The sequence below is a fragment of the Fusarium sambucinum genome, chromosome II (assembly GCF_050947815.1).
Source record: "Fusarium sambucinum isolate potato_lamoka chromosome II, whole genome shotgun sequence".
Lineage (NCBI taxonomy): Eukaryota > Fungi > Ascomycota > Sordariomycetes > Hypocreales > Nectriaceae > Fusarium > Fusarium sambucinum.
This window is the reverse complement of record NC_139293.1, coordinates 348,976-367,046: the sequence shown is the minus strand read 5'-3', so window position 1 is coordinate 367,046 and position 18,071 is coordinate 348,976. Positions and strand designations below refer to the sequence as shown.

At 42.6% G+C, this 18,071-nt stretch overlaps 8 protein-coding genes across 8 annotated transcripts; 4 read left to right on the top strand and 4 right to left on the bottom strand.

The window, feature by feature from the left end:
* Positions 1-180: 180 nt before the first annotated feature.
* Positions 181-2,228, bottom strand: FSST1_006896 (HET domain-containing protein; the record flags this gene model as incomplete). Its single annotated transcript, XM_083236454.1, has 2 exons — positions 181-410; positions 791-2,228. 2 exons carry the CDS (start codon positions 2,226-2,228, stop codon positions 181-183), a joined length of 1,668 nt encoding a protein of 555 aa, XP_083082857.1.
* Positions 2,229-2,994: 766 nt separating this feature from the next.
* Positions 2,995-3,643, top strand: FSST1_006895 (uncharacterized protein; the record flags this gene model as incomplete). The annotated part of the gene is made up of 2 exons (XM_083236453.1): positions 2,995-3,156; positions 3,224-3,643. 2 exons carry the CDS (start codon positions 2,995-2,997, stop codon positions 3,641-3,643), a joined length of 582 nt encoding a protein of 193 aa, XP_083082856.1.
* Positions 3,644-4,296: 653 nt separating this feature from the next.
* FSST1_006894 (NAD(P)-dependent alcohol dehydrogenase) lies at positions 4,297-5,582 on the top strand (the record flags this gene model as incomplete). Its single annotated transcript, XM_083236452.1, has 4 exons — positions 4,297-4,486; positions 4,535-5,223; positions 5,291-5,383; positions 5,433-5,582. 4 exons carry the CDS (start codon positions 4,297-4,299, stop codon positions 5,580-5,582), a joined length of 1,122 nt encoding a protein of 373 aa, XP_083082855.1.
* Positions 5,583-5,755: 173 nt separating this feature from the next.
* On the bottom strand, positions 5,756-7,348 carry FSST1_006893 (uncharacterized protein; the record flags this gene model as incomplete). The annotated part of the gene is made up of 6 exons (XM_083236451.1): positions 5,756-6,117; positions 6,170-6,239; positions 6,297-6,538; positions 6,589-6,668; positions 6,718-6,983; positions 7,037-7,348. The coding sequence occupies 6 exons, from the start codon at positions 7,346-7,348 to the stop codon at positions 5,756-5,758; spliced, it is 1,332 nt and encodes a 443-aa protein (XP_083082854.1).
* Positions 7,349-9,005: 1,657 nt separating this feature from the next.
* On the bottom strand, positions 9,006-9,934 carry FSST1_006892 (zinc metalloprotease; the record flags this gene model as incomplete). Its single annotated transcript, XM_083236449.1, has 2 exons — positions 9,006-9,078; positions 9,129-9,934. 2 exons carry the CDS (start codon positions 9,932-9,934, stop codon positions 9,006-9,008), a joined length of 879 nt encoding a protein of 292 aa, XP_083082853.1.
* A 685-nt stretch (positions 9,935-10,619) lies between these two features.
* FSST1_006891 (uncharacterized protein) lies at positions 10,620-11,696 on the top strand (the record flags this gene model as incomplete). The annotated part of the gene is made up of 1 exon (XM_083236448.1): positions 10,620-11,696. The coding sequence occupies one exon, from the start codon at positions 10,620-10,622 to the stop codon at positions 11,694-11,696; it is 1,077 nt and encodes a 358-aa protein (XP_083082852.1).
* A 484-nt stretch (positions 11,697-12,180) lies between these two features.
* FSST1_006890 (uncharacterized protein) lies at positions 12,181-12,864 on the bottom strand (the record flags this gene model as incomplete). The annotated part of the gene is made up of 1 exon (XM_083236447.1): positions 12,181-12,864. The coding sequence occupies one exon, from the start codon at positions 12,862-12,864 to the stop codon at positions 12,181-12,183; it is 684 nt and encodes a 227-aa protein (XP_083082851.1).
* A 2,999-nt stretch (positions 12,865-15,863) lies between these two features.
* FSST1_006889 (DUF3176 domain-containing protein) lies at positions 15,864-17,859 on the top strand (the record flags this gene model as incomplete). Its single annotated transcript, XM_083236446.1, has 6 exons — positions 15,864-16,056; positions 16,113-16,297; positions 16,347-16,440; positions 16,491-16,759; positions 16,819-17,144; positions 17,202-17,859. The coding sequence occupies 6 exons, from the start codon at positions 15,864-15,866 to the stop codon at positions 17,857-17,859; spliced, it is 1,725 nt and encodes a 574-aa protein (XP_083082850.1).
* Between the last annotated feature and the right edge of the window lie 212 nt (positions 17,860-18,071).

Sequence of the window (18,071 nt, the reverse complement as noted above, 5' to 3'; positions counted from 1 at the left end):
CAAGATACGCTTAGCAGCCTCTTTGTCATTTGGATCTTGGCTCTAAGCAAAATTATCGACGAGAGGCGTATACATCAGACATGGCACAACACAGTTACTTCTAATGTTGTTCTTGGCATACGTGACACCAAGAGCCTTGGTGAAACGGATTACAGCGGCCTTGGCAGATGCATAGGTAATCTAGTGTTTACCGATATAACGTAGGGCTGTGATTGAAGCATTGTTGATGATGTTTCCAGAACCCTGCACCTCCATGATGGGGATGACATAGTGACACAGTCGGTATACCGAAGTTAAATTGAGGTCGAGTTGGAAGTTCCATAGTTCCTCGGACATGGTAACTGGATTGCCTGCAGAAGTTTGACCAACATTGTTGATAAGAGTGTCGATACGACCATGAACACCTAACCCTAAGTTTACAGTAAAAATACAGAGATTGGATTACAGCAGAATACCTACTATATATGCTAGTTAATATCTACCGTGTATATAGCTAGTCGGTAATAATCGCATAGTGCGGTTAGAAACTCCATCCGAGGTTCTTGTAGTATATCCATCACTTCTTCGCTGACCTCCACTGTTGGTGCAGTCATTAGATGCTGGTTTTGAAAATTCGCCAGTTTGTCTAGGTCTGGATGATTAAACGCCGGGATGTTCTCTCTTTGCACTATTCCTGCCATTCTCGCTAAGTTCTCGAAGCTCAATGACTCATAGAAGACTTGAAAGGCATCAACGGATATGCTCTTCCAAAAAACAGGAGCCCCTAGTAAGTCTTTGGTATCAAGCTTACAGACCGTGCCTGAAGATCGTGCGAGTGTTACAGGTATCGTTGTAAAAGACTTGAACTCTATACTATCGTCTGCGATATTCTCGGTGATGAAAGAAACGAGTGGCGATTTAGTTAAAAAGTAGATGTGCGGTTTGTCCTCGCGAGCTCGTCGGCTGAGAACTTGATGCTTATAGACGCGATTCATGTTTTCCCAGTCAGACCAAGGCTCAGAGGTCTCTGGCATCATCCGGCGGTTGTGATCAAAGTAACGAAACGATGGCTCGTAATGATAGTCCAAAGCAGCGAATGTGATAATCCCTCGGTTAAGATTAACTCTTAGTGGCTGCATAATCTTCGCTCTCAGCTGCGATGTCATCTCTTTCGTTGGCTTAGACCCAAATTGGTTCCAATCGGGAACCCATGATGGGAGATCATCTTTGATGCGTTTTCTCACCTTTGCCCGAAAGAAGACTGCCGCCCATCCGATTTTTTGGCCGAGGTAAACCGCTGTTCTCGTGTAAACTTCGTTAACAGACAGGTTGTAGTCCGCTATAAGGCCTTCACTTTCTGCTGTCAAGACCAGTCCATAAAGGGCAAAGACTTTATCCCTTGCGTCGGTCGCTTGGCAGAGAGAGGCAAGATCGAGAAGATCAACGAATCTGTTGGGGTCCAAATATATTCGATGATCAAAATGCAAAATTGATGGGATTGAGGACTTCGAAGTGCCCATAGACTGGGACTCTGTGATAAGCTGAAGTGTGTGAAGGTGATCCAGGTTGAGGGCCGACCATGGGATCGTCTCGCCACCGCAAATCAATAGTGCCTTTCTTGAGAGAGCAACTTCTTGGAGTACCCATACTCGGAAGAAGTACCGTCTTGACAACAGGCAATGAAACGCGTCTCTTACCAACGGCAGGTTTGCGTCCAGGCCATGACCATCTGCGAGAGTGCGCATAACCAAGTGGCTGTTGTCTTTATCTTCCCCAACATACACTAGAACCTGTTTCGCTTTTGCATATATATCTGGCATGAGAGACACTTGATGGCCTCGCTCGTCGTTGTTACTTTGGTCAATGCAGACTGCATCAACCCAGATATTTCTGACACTCCATCTGTATCGAACTCGTCTCAAGGCGTTATCGCAGTTTCGGGTGACAAGAAACCTTTTAGAACCCACGGATATCATCTTGCACTTAGTCGCGTCGCCAGACTCCTCTGCCCATGTGTAAGAGATAGCCTCGTAATCTGGACGCTGGAATACGTTTTCGACCGAAATAGCACATTGAATAGGATCGTCAAACTCGCCAGGCTGGAGTTGCAGAATCCTAATCTGGTTGCGTTGCCTAATTGGGGAGTGCTCAAACTCGTTTTTGTAAGAGCCACAGCTCAGACAACATGTTGTATCGTCATAGGAGTATAAATCGAGTCGTGGACATTTTTCGTCGTGCCAAGTTAACATGTTAATAGGGGATAAAAACTTCAGATTTGCATGCGGTCTGCCAGTCCCGTTGGAAGGGGCGAAGAGTTATATCTTATGCTAAGACCCGATGCTTACCCAAGGCATACTCCATGGCTATGCTGGCATTGGACATGGCTGTGCTGGCATTGGGAACGGCTGTGCTGGCATTGGGCATCGCTGCATTTGGGCTGTGCTGACATAAAGTGGTTATTGGATTAGTTAGTGGTGGCTAGGTTTTTTTGGTGTTGCGCCTAACCACCAGTCCCGGGCGGGTTTACTGAACCACAATCGCAGGTGGGGTTAGGGTTATGCTGGTGGATGTCGTTGCTTACGGCCGTGAATGACCTGATATCCCGCGGGTCAATTTGTGGCTTAAACTAAAATCGTCACCCTACCCTGGACATCCGGTCATCTTTCGCCGATAGAGCCACAATATCATAATAGATGGCTTTAGTAGAAAGAGCTCCAATCTCAATACTGCCTCGGGCAGAGATAGAAATACTTCAATGGCTGATACCTATCAACTATGATTTGACCGTCTGTCCAAGTAGAACTTGCAAACATGTCTACTAAGCACTATTTCCCTTCCACGGAAGCCAACACCCTGGTGCCTAGAGCCCTCCGCGCCCTATTCGAACGAAACCTCATCTTGAACTTGATTAAACCGATCATGTCGTTTTTAATCCATATTATGATAAGTCTTCAGTATTGACAATTAACGGCGACGGGCCAGGTCATGAACCAGCTTGGAGCGATTTTGTTGGTAATGGATCACTGTCGACAGCTGCTTGCGGCAATATATCTGCACCTTCTAGCACCAAGCAATCATGCTTATGAGCATACCATCGTAGCTGAGCCGAAGCTAACTGAGTGGGACATGGTGATGGGTGACGGAGACTGCGGCAAAGGCTGCCTAAGGCCTCTCCGAGTCTGTTCTGCATTTCCTCGACCAAGAAGCATATCAAACTGGATCTGTACTTGGTTTTCTACGACAGATTGTTATGTGTATCGATGATATGGGCGGTACTCTCGGTGCTATCTTTGGCATCCTGATATCCGCCTTCCAGGCACCGCTGGCAGATATTGCTAAGACCTGGGATAATTCGACGAACAACGCCTCACTCTATGCCGAGGCACTCAAAAAGGCACTTACCTCATTACTGAAGCATACTTCAGCACGACAGGGCGACCGAACGGTAATGGATGTCCTGATCCCATTCGCTGCAGCGTTTTCGCATTCTGGCGATTTTGTCAGTGCTGTCGAGGTTGCGAAAGAAAAGGCTGATGAAACACGATTTATAGAGGCAAAAGTTGGAAGGGCTACGTACGGTGGCGAAACTCATCAAGTGCCAGATCCTGGGGCTTGGGCTTTGTTTGAAATCTTTACTGGGGCTGACGTGATGGACCTAGTCTAGAAGTTAGGATGCATATAGAGTCGAAATAAGGCCAGAATTCCAGAAATGAACTAATCATTTCATCCACCTTCACCAAAAAGACAATCCAGATGAGAGGTAGTGTCTTGGTTGTATTTAAATGTCCATTTCAAACCTCCTTACCATACTACCAATCCATTCCGACACTAAGGAACCTTCATATTTCCCCACAAATTTCTCCGCGGAGGTTAGGCAAGTTGTAGAAAGTTCTTAACTCCCCATTTGAAGCTAAGGCACTTACTTGTCCAATAGTAAAGCCAACCCCGCGATTTCTAACGTTAGTTCTAAATGTTACCCCAACATCCCGGGACATGGTATCGAGATCTTTCCACGTGTTCTAGATGTTTGTTCCGCGGCTCAAAGATATGGGGAAGCTGAGTTATGCGCTAGAAGTCTGTGCGAGGAGCTATTGCTCAGTTGAAGGGAAGATCGTGTATGTCAAAAGCTGTTTAAGGTATAGCTAAATTAGGTCAATTGCCATCCGGCAACAAAATGCGGCAATCGCAGGCATAGTTGCCACTTAGAGAACATGAAATTGTTTTTATTTAAGGCCATACCTGAGGCGACTGCTGTAGAAGAATACTCCGTCGTTTCATCGAGCCCAAGTAATCGAGCTTCCCATTAATTTATTCACCATGTCTACTACAACTGGTCTGGTACTGCGAGAAATCGGCGGGCCATTCACTCTCGAACAAATATCCCTTGGCACTATTCGAAATGACGAGGCTCTGGTAGAGATTCATGCAACGGGAATATGCCACACCGACTTATCATGTGCAAACGGCACACTCCCCGCTTCTGCACCTGCGGTCTTAGGGCATGAAGGTGAGTTACCTGATCTCACTCCCCTGGACAATCTAATGAAACGTACAGGTGCTGGCGTCGTCAAAAACGTTGGTTCAGATATCATTGGTTTGAAGCCCGGCGACAAAGTACTCCTCTCATTTGCGCATTGTGGCACCTGCGAACAATGCACATCGGAACATCCTGCGTACTGCAACTCCTGGGTCCCGTGGAACTTTGGCGGCAAACGACCTGATGGTTCTACTGCATTGCACCTCGAGGACAGCAAAGACAAAAGAGAGCTTTATAGTAGTTTCTTTGGCCAAAGCTCTTTCGCACGTCTTGCTATAGTCCACAAATCAAGTCTAGTCAAAGTGAAAGATGACACCAATCTTGCTTTGTTTGCGCCGCTCGGATGCGGCCTCCAGACTGGAGCAGGCGCCATTCTTAACACACTCGATGTGCAACCCGGGAAGACAGTCGCCATCTTTGGAACTGGCTCTGTAGGTATGAGTGCCGTCATGGCTGCCAAGATCCGTGGAGCCAAGCAGATCATCGCCATTGACCTTCAACAATCTCGGCTTGACTTGGCCAAGTCGCTGGGGGCTACGGCTACAATTTTAGGCAGTGACCCTGACCTCATCTCCAAGCTCCAGGAGATCTCACCTCCGAACGGCATTAATTATGCTCTCGATTGCTCAGGCGTACCTGCCGTCATTGAGACAATGATTAAATGCCTCGGGACTAGAGGTCGAGCTGCTTCTGTAGGAGCTCCATCCGTAAGTCATAGCAGAACCCTTCGTCAAGCTTTAGAAGGCGGAAAGTTACTGACACATTATTTCATAGCCTGGAAAGACTGTCAGTATTGATGTATTTGCACAACTTGTCAATGGACGAGAATATGTTGGCTGCTGCGAGGGTGATGCCGTCCCCAGCAAGGTATTACGTTTTCCGTCAGAAGGTAATACATATGCTAATCTTTATCCAGTTGGTTCCATTCCTTATTGAGCAATATGCGCAAGGTAAATACCCTATCGACGACTTGATTACATACTATGATGTGAAGGACTTTGAAAAAGCTATTAGCGATACAAAGAGCGGGAAGGCTCTTAAGGCTGTGCTTAAGTGGACCTCATAGTACACTCAACCTATCAAGGGCACACTAAATCCATATAAATATTTGTTTTAAACGACTATTGAACTCATTCAGATTTGGCTAAACTGTCACTCAAGTGTTGAGCTCGTCCACTACGATAGAGTTGTCGCTGGAAGAAATCCCTAAGCCACCACCCATTGGCATCTATGAAGGAACTAGCAGCCACCAGTAGAGCTGCCGCCTACACAAGGAGCACCAGTGCAGTTAAAACCTTGCGGGTTGGCAACATTACCACACAGATACTGGTCGGCCTCAGCAGTGCTATTTATCTGCAGATCAACATTTAGCAGAGCTATATCGGTGCATGGCTTTACCGCGCTGCACTGAAAGCTTGCAGCCCTGGGGTCCTTTGTGGTGCCAACAAGACCATTGACGATAACGCGACTGATTTGGGATTCAGAATTAGTACAGTTGCCAGATCCGGGTGCACCAGAAAATCTAGTGCACTGGGAAATCGTGACAGCACCACCGCGTAGGCCATCAACTTTAATATCCTCCATCAATAGGTCTCTGACAGCTACATCGTGTAAGCCCAGAAACGGTGTTGACTCGTATATTAGAAAACTTACTGGCTATCCCACCGCCACCTCCGTTGGGTGGGTATCCGTTGCGATCACCAGTCCAGGTTTTAAAGTAAAACTGGTACTTGAATTAGTCATCCGAACAATGGTGCTCGCTCAAAGAGAAACAACTCACTGCATGTAGTGTGTTTTCAAATGTGAGATTACTTCCCCTGAAATGTTCCACTACCTCTCTTTCGCCGTAGAACTGGCCTAGACTTCCGACAGCAATACCAAGACCGTTGTAGAAACGCGAATTGGTAATGGTGATATTAGTACTGTTCCCTTTCAGGGCGATGCTGTCGTCACCATTCCATACAGTCCAATTGTCCATTGTGATGTGGGACGAATTGATCGTGTCGGCGCCGTCAGTGTTGGCTATGTAGGAATTGAGTATCTAACTACAGCGTTTACCAAGGGTTTCTTACAACTCTGATAGGTATTTCCTGTGTTGTTGATGAAAATATCATGGAACTCAACTCGATGGCAATGAATAATTGACATCGTCCTGATACCTGCGTCAGTTATCTGTCGACATTTATATCTGAACTACTCACCACATTTGACTTCGAAGGAATCTTAACCCACGGACTACGGAGTTGGTCAAACCATTGAAGGTGATGGCATGGGGTCGACCTGGATAGTTTGATGTATTTGGCTGTGCTCGAATGAATTTGTACCACTCGTCCCCATTGCCGTTGAATGTTCCTTGGTTGTATCCATTGATACGAACGTTATCTCCGCTTAGCATGAATGCCGTTGATTGGTTTTGGAAATTGATTGGCAGCGAGTTTTGTAGCCAGTAGGTGATGTTGGTGTCCCACTGGAGGAAGTATTAGTCGATAATCACAATGTTAGATAGAGACAGATAGTTACCAATAGTTCCCCATAAATGTCAATGTCCACATCCTTTAGTCCACTAATATTTAATACAGAGTTGATATGATATGTAGTGGGTTCGAAAACAACCTTACCACCCTGACTACACTTCTCAAAGGCTTTGCGAATTGCTGGGGCATCGTCTGTGTCGTTAGAGAGACCTGCTTTGACGGAACATATCTTGTAGATCTTAGGCACCGTTGTGCTTCTTGAGATGGAACCTTCCGGATGATTGGATCCAGGTGTCAGAGCGGCAGTAACAGATTGTAGGGCCGCAAAGGCCTGCACAATTGTTCTTGTGAAATACATAGTCTAAATTCAACCGATGTAGAAGGTGTGTGGTCCGCCAGACCATCTTTTGGGTATAAATATTGCCTGTGGCGCTATTTCGCTATAATACATGCCGAAACCCCGCAACTTGACTCCGTCATGGCAACAGAAAATCCCCGAGTCGTCGAGTTGCAGCGAATGATCGACACACTATGGATAGTCTAGAATAAAAGTCCACGAATTAAACTAGTTAGCGGTTTACTCTCATGGAGGCAAGTCCCCATCTGTGACGACCTCCCTTTACGGTATGAGGATTCTAATTTTGTCCCAAAACTGCCTAATAGCTCGGAACACATAAACCGAGAGAGATCTCCCGTAAAAGTGATTACAATAGTCACCATCGTTACGCTATCCTCCTTTATAATATTTTGCAAATGCAATTTACTTAACTGTCATAGCCATTGAAATCAAAATGTGGCAACTAATAGTTGATTTATGCCACCTTGCTTTAAAGCACTATATACGATGTTAGAACCCTAGTTAATAACATCACGAATCTCTCACGATAGAAGCAGCGTTATTTGGTCAATTGACTAGATAATCTGCACTAAGCCTTTAGCTTTAGGCTTCTTTATCTAGACTTTTTCTAGATTTAATACCTTATCCCTATAACTTAAAGGCTTTAGCTACTATTATTACTTACCTCTCTAACTAATTAAATTACTTATTATATAAGATAGTTTTATTAAATGCCTTAAGGAATTTATTTTATTATCTAGATAGTTTAATCTTTTTCTCTAAGATAACCTTTTTAAGCTATTATATTTCTTTTAGCTTTTTTTTTATTTTAATAATTTTTTTTTTTTTTTTTTTTTTTATCTTTTTTATATAAAATTAAAAAATTTAATTTATAAGTAAAAGCTATTAGCTTAACCTTTATAAAGATATCTCTCTTTTTTATTATATAAAGGTTTATTACTTTTATATATAGCTTAATATCTTTATTATAATTAATTATAGTTTTAATTATATTAAAATATAAGCTATTAAGGTAATAACTAGGACTAATAGCCTTTAGCTTAATAATTAATATTATATATAAGAATTATAATAAGTTAGCTATATATAATAAAAGACTAGGATTAATTAACTTTAATCTTACTTAATTAAGTAATAAAAGAAATTATTATTATCTTTAGTATAATAGAAGTTTTCTTTATAATCTTTATTATAAGGTTTATATTAAAAGAGTTATATTATAGAAAAAACCTTATTTTAAGAGAATTTTAGATTTAATTATTATTAAAAATTTAATTTATATAAATAGATTAATTTTTATTAAAAACCTAAAGGAAATTAAAAAGGCCTAGGTAAAAGCTTAAGGATTATAAAAAAAAAAAAAAATATTAGAAAGATTCTATATAGCATACTAGGCAAATTAGATATAACCTCTAAATGTTAATAATCTTGTAAAGAATGTGAAGAATCTTGAAACGGATTTTCAAATTCATGATGCTAAACTTAAAGGACTTCAATTAGACGAGGCCCATAAAAGGGAGCTTTGCAAATTGATGTGAAATCAACTTGATGTTCTTGCGAAGTCTTAGATACAAAGAATAACAGCAGGCAAAGAATAACAGCAGGTCGTATAAGATTCTGACACCGGTAAGAAAACATTGCACGTGGAGCAGGTCCGCTAGACCTTCCTCCTAAAAGCAAAGAATGTCTCAAACATGCGACGTTTCTGACCAGGGGTGAACTCGTTCGTGCTATGCTTAAGGTCAGTACTTGACAACATGGGAATAATGTCAATACTTACCAATTATCCTGTGTATAGCCCATGAAGTTATGGATGGGGTCTAGACCCGGCTTATCAGGACAACTGTTCGAGCCAGTGGGACACCCGTAGATCTGTGTTAGCTGGGAAGGTGTATCGTCCACAAAATCTCCTGGTTCTGAACAACCACCAGTAAATGTATGATTCAACCCAAACCAGTGTCCAGTCTCGTGCACTGCAAGATGGCCCAGATTCCATTCCTCAAATGCGCCCTGCTCCGGTGTAATTCCAGGCATCGTCAATCCACTAAGTTGACAAGAGTCTTGGGCAAAAGTCAACTCATCACCCTCTGCGATGACAGTTGGCCAATTGCAATACCCCGTCGCGCCGGGGGAGTAATCGCTGAAAAAGTAAAGATTCAAGGCATCATAACCGCCTCGTCGTGTTTTCTGGTAGAACTCATTCTCTTCATCTGTGTATTTCACCCATCCCTCATCTGGGCCTTCGTATGTGAAAAATGACTGGCCAGCCATGTCGTCGACGACGCGCTCTGTCGAGTTTAGTACCAGGTTGATGTTGTATTTTGCGAAAGAGGAGTGAAGTACGTTCCATTGTGCTTCGACGATGGTATCAGTAATGAGGTTCTCGTGCTCTTTGGTACTGGCGATGTGAAAATGAACATCTACTGTGATGCTACTTGGAAGATCCTCGCCCTGGTTCAGTCTAAGAGAGGCTGGTTGTTGCACTGTACCCTTATCTGATACAAGGCATCCAAGACCTCGAGGTGAAGTCTTGTCCGTACCGACGATAGCCGACACGAGATATGATAGGATGAAAAGACTTCTCATTTTGGAAATTGCAATGCTTCAGTTTATGCTATTGAGCAGGCTTCTGCAAGATGAAGGTACTGGGCCGAGCAGTATGCAATAGGCTTTATTTATATAGTTGGTACATACTCTCAAATGCCAAGTAGGATGTCACTTATTTCCTTGTTAATTTTATCGTGATAGCGGCCCTTTTGCTGTTTTAAACGAGAGAATACAACCTACAGATCTTGGCCTGGGTATTTAGTTAGTCAATTGAACATGGGCTCTGCCGATCGTTTCCCAGACAGATATAGTAGCCCGTATTGCAAATAGATAACGTCTTCTACCTTCCTTTCTAAGCGTTTAGTATAGTGTATAGCCGGTCCCTCTGAGAGAAACAGTCTAAGCGGGAAGATTAACAGGGAGTAGGGGAGGGGTTAGAAAAAGAAATAATTCAGGGTTATTATCAGCGTGTTATTATTCCAAGGTAGCTAGAGCCCTGCTCTGCCGCACAAAACTAAACAGATGACAAATACAATTAATATCCACCAGTAACAAGATCAGAACAACCCCACAATGGTTAAGTCCGGTATTCCCAGCCGTCTTACTTTCATGAATCCAGCCTAGCTTTCACAAGGATTTATTTCTAGCACTGATTTCCTCCACCCTCCCTTTACTTATTCCTTGGATAATTGTAACTGCGAGTGCTAATTAACTGACATTCGAAATGGATTCATCTTACAATCACAAGCTCGGCATACATAAGGGCGACGTTACTCTTCCTTTGTTATCTTGGCCGCCTATCGCCTGGTCAACGCGTTGCCTGTACCTTCTCATCATTTATGTTATCAAATGTCTACTAGCCCTTCAGTGGCATTTTACTAGAGCGAAAATAGTCCTTGGCTTAACGCCGAGACCAACCGACAATCTTGTCTTTTCCAAATCTTATCCAGACAGGCCGAGACTAAAGCATCGCTTCTTCTTTCCAGACTCTTATAGGTCGGGCGAGTTGCTTCCCCTGTACATCAATATTCACGGAGGAGGATTTGCTCTTGGTGCGCCGGCTTATGACGACGAGTTTTGCGTCTTTATGAGTCGTAGATTCAATCTGCTGGTCATCAGTATTCAGTACTCGCTTTCGCCATGGGCAAAGTTTCCAACACCTACGGAGGATATCGTGGCTGTAGTGGAAGCTATTCTACAGGATGACAGCATCCCCGTTGACCATTCTCGAGTCGCAATTGGTGGTTTTAGTGCTGGCGGTAACCTCGCGTTATCAGCGTGCCAGTCTCCGAGTCTACAAGGAAAGATCAGGGCTGCAGTCCCGTGGTATGCTCCTGTAGACTGGACCGTGGACTACGAGCACAAGCTGGCATCTCGGCCATATAGACACACTAAAGATATTGACGGCCTCGCATCGGTGGCGCCTCTTTTCAATAACATCTATATACCAACGGGTACAGACCAGAGGAATCCCCTTCTCAGTGTGCTTTACGCGGAGAGGTGTGAACTTCCACCATGGATCTTTGCCATCGGTGCAGAGTACGATATGCTAAACGACGAAGCACGAAGGATGATGGTCCGTCTGGCGGGAGAGTCTGATATAGGTGGGGAGGAAACCGTTGCTTTCGAAAGGCAAGGCGGGAGGCTGAAATGGAGAATGGTGGTAGGGGCGGAACACAGCTTTACCCATTGGTGGAGAAAACGTGGCCCACAGGCCGTACTAATGAAACCACTGGCAGAGAAATGTTTTATAGAGGTGGGAAAGTGGCTGACTGAGAAAGCCTTTGAAGGGCAACATTGAAATCCCTTACGACAACGTAGGTTCACCAGCGTCCACTTGGTATATCAATCTAGGATAAAGGATATATGTGGTAGGCGTGCTATTATTTGGAGAGCGTTATTGAGTACATGCTGTTACCTATATAAAAAGATCAAGGGGTCTCAGCTCTGTAGATCACTAATGTACTCACCGAGATAAGATTCGCGAATCATATTTATTTCAGATGTTTTTAACAATCTGCCTGGAACGACCGTTTCTCATAGAGATCCCCCCCCCAGCTTAGAATAAAGAGCTTCAGGCCTTATTTTCCCAACACCAACCACCATCGCGTCTCCAAATTCAAGGACAGTCTTTACCTCCAAACAGCTCTTCTCTCCAACTACCATTGCACCCTTCTCAAATTACTAGCAATAGCAACGTTGCCTGTAGTATCGACCGCTGAAGAACATTTTCCACTCCAAAATAAATATTCTACTACAGGCCTGGTCACCCCGGAGCCCTGCTATCAAAGTTCATAGTTCTGTTCTTGCAGAATCTTCGTATCAGGACAATCTACCTGCTGGAAAGAAACAATGATAGATTCATCATCTGTCGTAGTCTTCAAAGCATTTCCTTGGATGGCCAAGCCCTTGTCGTCTCGTAGATTGTCAATGTGCAGCTTGACATTACAGCGGCGCGATGCCTGACTCTCCGAATCGGAGCAGTCATTATCAACCCAGAAATTGACGTAGTACCGATATCCGAGGCCGCCAGGATACATGTTCTTGTTCGAGCCAAAAGGAGGAGAATTCGCTGCAACAAAATCTCCACGTGGTGAATAGGTGTTTCCCTCAACATCGAAGAGCCAGAACCGAGCGCCGGTGTAGAGTTCCTGACTGTCTCTGTTTGGGTCTTTGCAACGTCCAAGATTCTGGCAGACCTTGAAATGGGCAGCCTTGACATTGGAACCGAACCCTAGGTAGTTCCAGTTCGGAAAGGCTGGCAGATGGCCAAGGTCTTCCCCATCACTGTTCTTGATCTTGTAGCACTGTCCGTACTTGATGGCATCTGAGGATTGTGATCTCTCCAGGACATCATGGCCGAGGACTTGAGCTGTGTCAGGACGGGCACCGAATGATGCAATGGAGGGCTGAACAGTGATTGTCAAAGCCAGGTAGGCTGTGATCACACTCTTGAAATGTCCCAACATGGTGTGTTTGTGAAGTTGTGGATTGCTAAATATGAAGAATGAGGTATGGGAGAGAGATTGATAGGAGTTGGTTTGCAAGATAATAAGTTGAAGAGTCGGTGCAGACCTTATATACGTTTATCAAACCCAGCAGACTAAACGGAGTTATGGTAAGTGATTTCTATCTCGGACATAAGAAAACGATGTTCCAAAGCCGATGAGGTCACAATTAAAGAATGTATAGCTTATAGTACTGTAAAGGTCTTTCAGCTGGCTTAAAGACATGTAGTTCCGCGAAGGGTATGATCTTCACTGCATGTTTAGCAATAGTCATTCCAGGTCATCCAATCAGTCTATCCATTGCTGCACATCGGAATATTCAGTGGTAGTCTGAGAGAAGTAAAGAATTTAGCCAAGTTAACAAGTATGTGAGATGTGAGGATACAGCATTGGGGAGGCGGGCAGACGCGGGATCTACGTACTGACAGCTCATATTGCAGGGGGCCTCAGCTCTGCAGATCATCAATAAACTTTCCTGTGCCGCCGTGCCATTTCCAGCCTTTCGATTGTGATTGGTTTCTTGTCCTATCAGAGACATACGTTCCCAGTTATGTACATACAGTCCGTGGCCCGGACATGATATTCCCCAGTGCACAGACTTGACAACTGCAGGTTTCCGTCATTTATTGGTTCCCCACAGGAAAGATGACCATCTCATACGCAACCATACCTAGCTTTCAGCTGAGTACTACTGCATAGTACTGGTTCAAAAGAACTTTCAGACTTTAATGGGTAGTAGATCGACATAATCTCACTCACCGTGCTCCAAAGTCAGGCTCTCGGTCAATTGAATTTATCACATACAGTGTAGTAGCCTGACTACGATATTGTATTGTATGGACGATGTCTGATTGAGAGAACTATCCCCGGAGTCGCATCACGGTGGGGGATACTGACTATCCCAAGTTTAATAATTAGATGCGGTATATATTCTGATTTATAAATATAGGCTAAATTAGGCAAGTGGAAGTCATGGACTTTTTGCTTATTATGCACGCTATTTAATAAGTAAAATCTACTATTAATTACCTTATTATTATTATTTTTATAATCCTTAAGCTTTTACCTAGGCCTTCTTAATTTCCTCTAGGTTTTTAATAAAGGTTAATCTATCTATATAAATTAAATTTTTAATAATAATTAAATCTAAGGTTTTCTTAAAATAAGGTTTTTTCTATAATATAACTCTTTTAATATAAACCTTATAATAAAGGTTATAAAGGAAGCTTTTATTATATTAAAGATAATAATAACTTTTTCCTCTTATAACCTTAATTAATTAATAAGCTAATATTATTTAATTAAATAAAACTAATTAAATTAATTAATCCTAGTCTTATTATATATAATTAACTTATTATAATTCTTATATATAATACTAATTATTAAGTTAAAAGCTATTAATCCTAGTTATTACTTTAATAGCTTATATTCTAATATAATTAAAAATATAATTAAAAGACTTAAAAATAAAGGCCTTTTATATATAAAAGCTAAGCTTTTTTATATAATAAAAAAAAAAGATATTCTTATAAAGGTTAAATTAATAGCCTTTATCTATAAGTTAAACCTTTTAATTTTATATAAAGAGGATAAGAAAGAAAGGCTAAAGGAAATATAATAGCTTAAAAAGGTTATCTTAGAGGAAAAATTTAAGCTATCTAGAAAATAAACTATATTCCTTAAGGCATTTAATATACTAATAATCTTATATAATAACTAATTTAACTAGTTAAAAAGGTATATTATAATAGTAATTAGGGCCTTTAAGTTATAGGGATAAGGTATTAAACCTAGAAGAAGGCTAGATAAAGAAGCCTAAAGCTAAAGGCTATCTTAGTGCAGATTATCTAGTTAATTAACTAAATAATGCTACTTCTATCGTGAGAGATTCGTGATGTTATTAACTAGGGGTTAACTACCCTATACAATTATTGACTTGATAGCCAAGTCTAATCATTCTACCTAGAACTATTCTTCTATTTCCCAAAGCTCAGAGTTGGCTATTCAGTCTATGCCAATGGATCCATAGACGGCTTTGATCTTTTTTTTGGCAATCTAGTTCAACCAGCACCCGTGCCGAATACCTATTATCTAAATGAGAAGTTTGTTTGACCCTCGATTATTTCCCCACTGGCGATAATTTTCAAGGTGGTATTGTTAATTGTAGAAGCGAAACGTCTTGACAGGTATATCAACGTCAACTTCTACAATGTGCTATAATGTTATTAGATCTGGGTTTTTTCTCAGCATCAGTGATTCTCACATAGCTACGGATATTCTCGGGAATAATACATGGGTCGAGAACTGCCGTTAGTAGGTTAAAACGGCAAGGTTAGTGCCGTAGACAGGGGCTAAAGTGGATTTATTTACGGAATTTGCGGCATTTTATACTGAGATCCATCACACCGGAACAGCCGGTTTTAATGCAATCTTATCTCAAACCAATCTAGATTGAATACCAGATAATGATAACCTTCGTTAACCTTTTATCTTAGAAGTAATACTAAGAAACCACTTTACATAGAAGAGCGACTTTCCACTTGATTTGAATGATGATATTAAAATGACATTATGTAATAAAATATACGAGTTAATCCACAATTCGTGCAAGGTCCACACGCGCTATGCCAAATTTTCTTTCTCCATACCCCCTTTTCTATTTTCATCCCTTTTGTATTATTTTATTCCTCTATTCCACGAGACTTATTTGTTGCTAAGCGCTGTGCAGAGTACGGGAAAGTCGCTAAACTGAAACTGCATCGCCGACATTCATCTCCAGCTTGAAGTATACGCGGATTGTTCCACATTTGATTAGACCCATATTTGACATCATGAGGAAACTACGTCTCCCAGCCATATCACAGGTATGCTATATTAAACCATTTATAACACTAGATTGGATGACATTAAAATAGTACTGTTAGCGTGCAAATCGTAATTACCAAAATGGTTATGGAATGGGGATGCTTAACAACGGTTACGTTTCTATGAATGAGCAGCCATTTGACAAACCGGCGGCAGCAAGCCCCGGTCTTCAAGGCTCGCCTACCCCAATGGGCATGAACGATCGTCTTAGTGAACCATGGGAACCCGGGTTTTGGAAGCGATTCCCTATTACAGGCTTTAGCTCATGGCATTTCTCGTTGATTAGTAAAAAAGCCATATCCAAAGACTGAATAGGCCTGTTAATAAATTGGTTCTTATAGGTACAATTGTCGCTGTCGTTGTCTTGGTTCTATCTGATCAAACACCAGTGGACGATTGGGATAGTCGCATGCAACCGACAGTCTGGTTAGCTCTAACGTCTACTATAAGCGGTGCATTCCTAGCACATGCTTTAGCAGAAGGCGCAGCTCTCTCCTTCTGGAGGCAAGCTTGTAAATCGACTACAGTGAGTATAAAGTTTTTTTTCAGCCATTGTCGTATTCTAACGATTGTAGTTACCAAACCTCGAAGCGATATATGCATCCTCTACTAGTCTTCTTGAGGCTGTATGCAACTTGGCTAGACTACGATCTAAGCGACTTGGGTTTGGTAAGTGCATATTGAAGTCTTAAAATAACCAATGAACTAATGCAATTTAGCTTCTATTGTAGTTACCCTGTCGATGCTTCGTAACCCCTTGATCCAGCGGGCAACTTCGACGACTACGGAATACTCTATGATACGAGAATCTATAAAGTTCCCCATTGCACGAGAGCTTCCGTTTGGTTATGGTGCAACTCTCAGTGGCCGAAACACGAATGTGTTCTTCCTCACTCAGAATTTCAGCAAGATTGCCCAGTCTTACAGCAGCCGAGAAGAAATCCGTGTTTACAGTCCGTCCTGTGATAATTGCACCGGCACTGTACAAGTAAACTTTCCATTGAACTCATTTTTAGTGTATTCGCCAACTAATTCTGTTGCTGTTAGGGATTTGGCTTTGCGGTCAACTGCACTGAAAAGTCTCAAAGATTCGACATAAGTTCCGAAATTTCATCACCAAAGATGACGGCAGGAGGAGATTATCTTTTCCAGATAAATGTCACTGAATACAAGGGGATGGAGGTATACACCAGTAAAAACGGCTCACGATTACAATTCACAACCCTCTGGAAGGCCACCCATAACTGCAGCGGCGATGTCAAAATCCAAACGTGCGATCTTACTGCTGGAATAACCGAATATCCTATTATCACAGAAGGCGCAAGGGTGAGATTGCAAGGAACGTGGCATGACGATGTCTTCATTGAGCCAAGGTTAGTACTGCCCGATCTGTGAACTTTGTCTGAGATTGACCAACCTTCAACATTCAGACACATGATCCCTATGGGAGTGGGGAAATCCAACATATTGGGCGGATTCAGCACCATTCTTTCCTCCGTTTTCACCTCTTACGCCTTTATGAAACGTACCACCAGTTGGGGAACGGAGCTCATGACTTCAGGCCTCCCAGCGACCCAGTACATGTCGCTAAACGGCAGTGAGCCATCATGCATGGACACATGGACAAACCCGATGGAAAACATAATCGAGGCTGCGAGAGAAATATCATTCCGAGCGAGCATGCAATACGCAGCTGAAAACACCACCAACAGCCAGACTACTGATTTTAAGAGATACATAATGCAGTCGGTTTACGAGACGGACTACAACAAAATGGCCATCGCACTCTTAGTATCTATGGCTGGCATGCTGGCTACTCTGCCGCTTTTTTGGGGATTCTGGGAGCTTGGACGCCATGTATCGCTGAATCCATTTGAAGTAGTAATTGCGTTTTTGGGCATGCCGGGGACGCATCCTGTGATGGGCAAAATTGATCCGAACATGAATGTTGGCAACATATTGAAATCGACTGAGTCAATTGGCCCAGTCAGGTATGGGGTGTGGAATGTCAATGGGAGACCCCGGCTTGGTTTCGCTCAGGCTGAAGTTGTACGAAGTCCCAAGAATTCTGAGAGGTTTATCTACTAGCTAGATGACTAAAATGTATCAATACTCTTATTTATGCGTCAAGGAATATTCTGAATGGTTTCTGGTGAAGGGGCCGAGATACCCAGCCCATCAATTAAACTCATTGTGATTTTCATGGTCACTTAAGCTTTCGCCCAGGCCTTCTCATTGTAATCGATTCCGCGTCCAGGACCTAACGCCTTAGATCATATGGTGCAATGGAAGCCTGTATG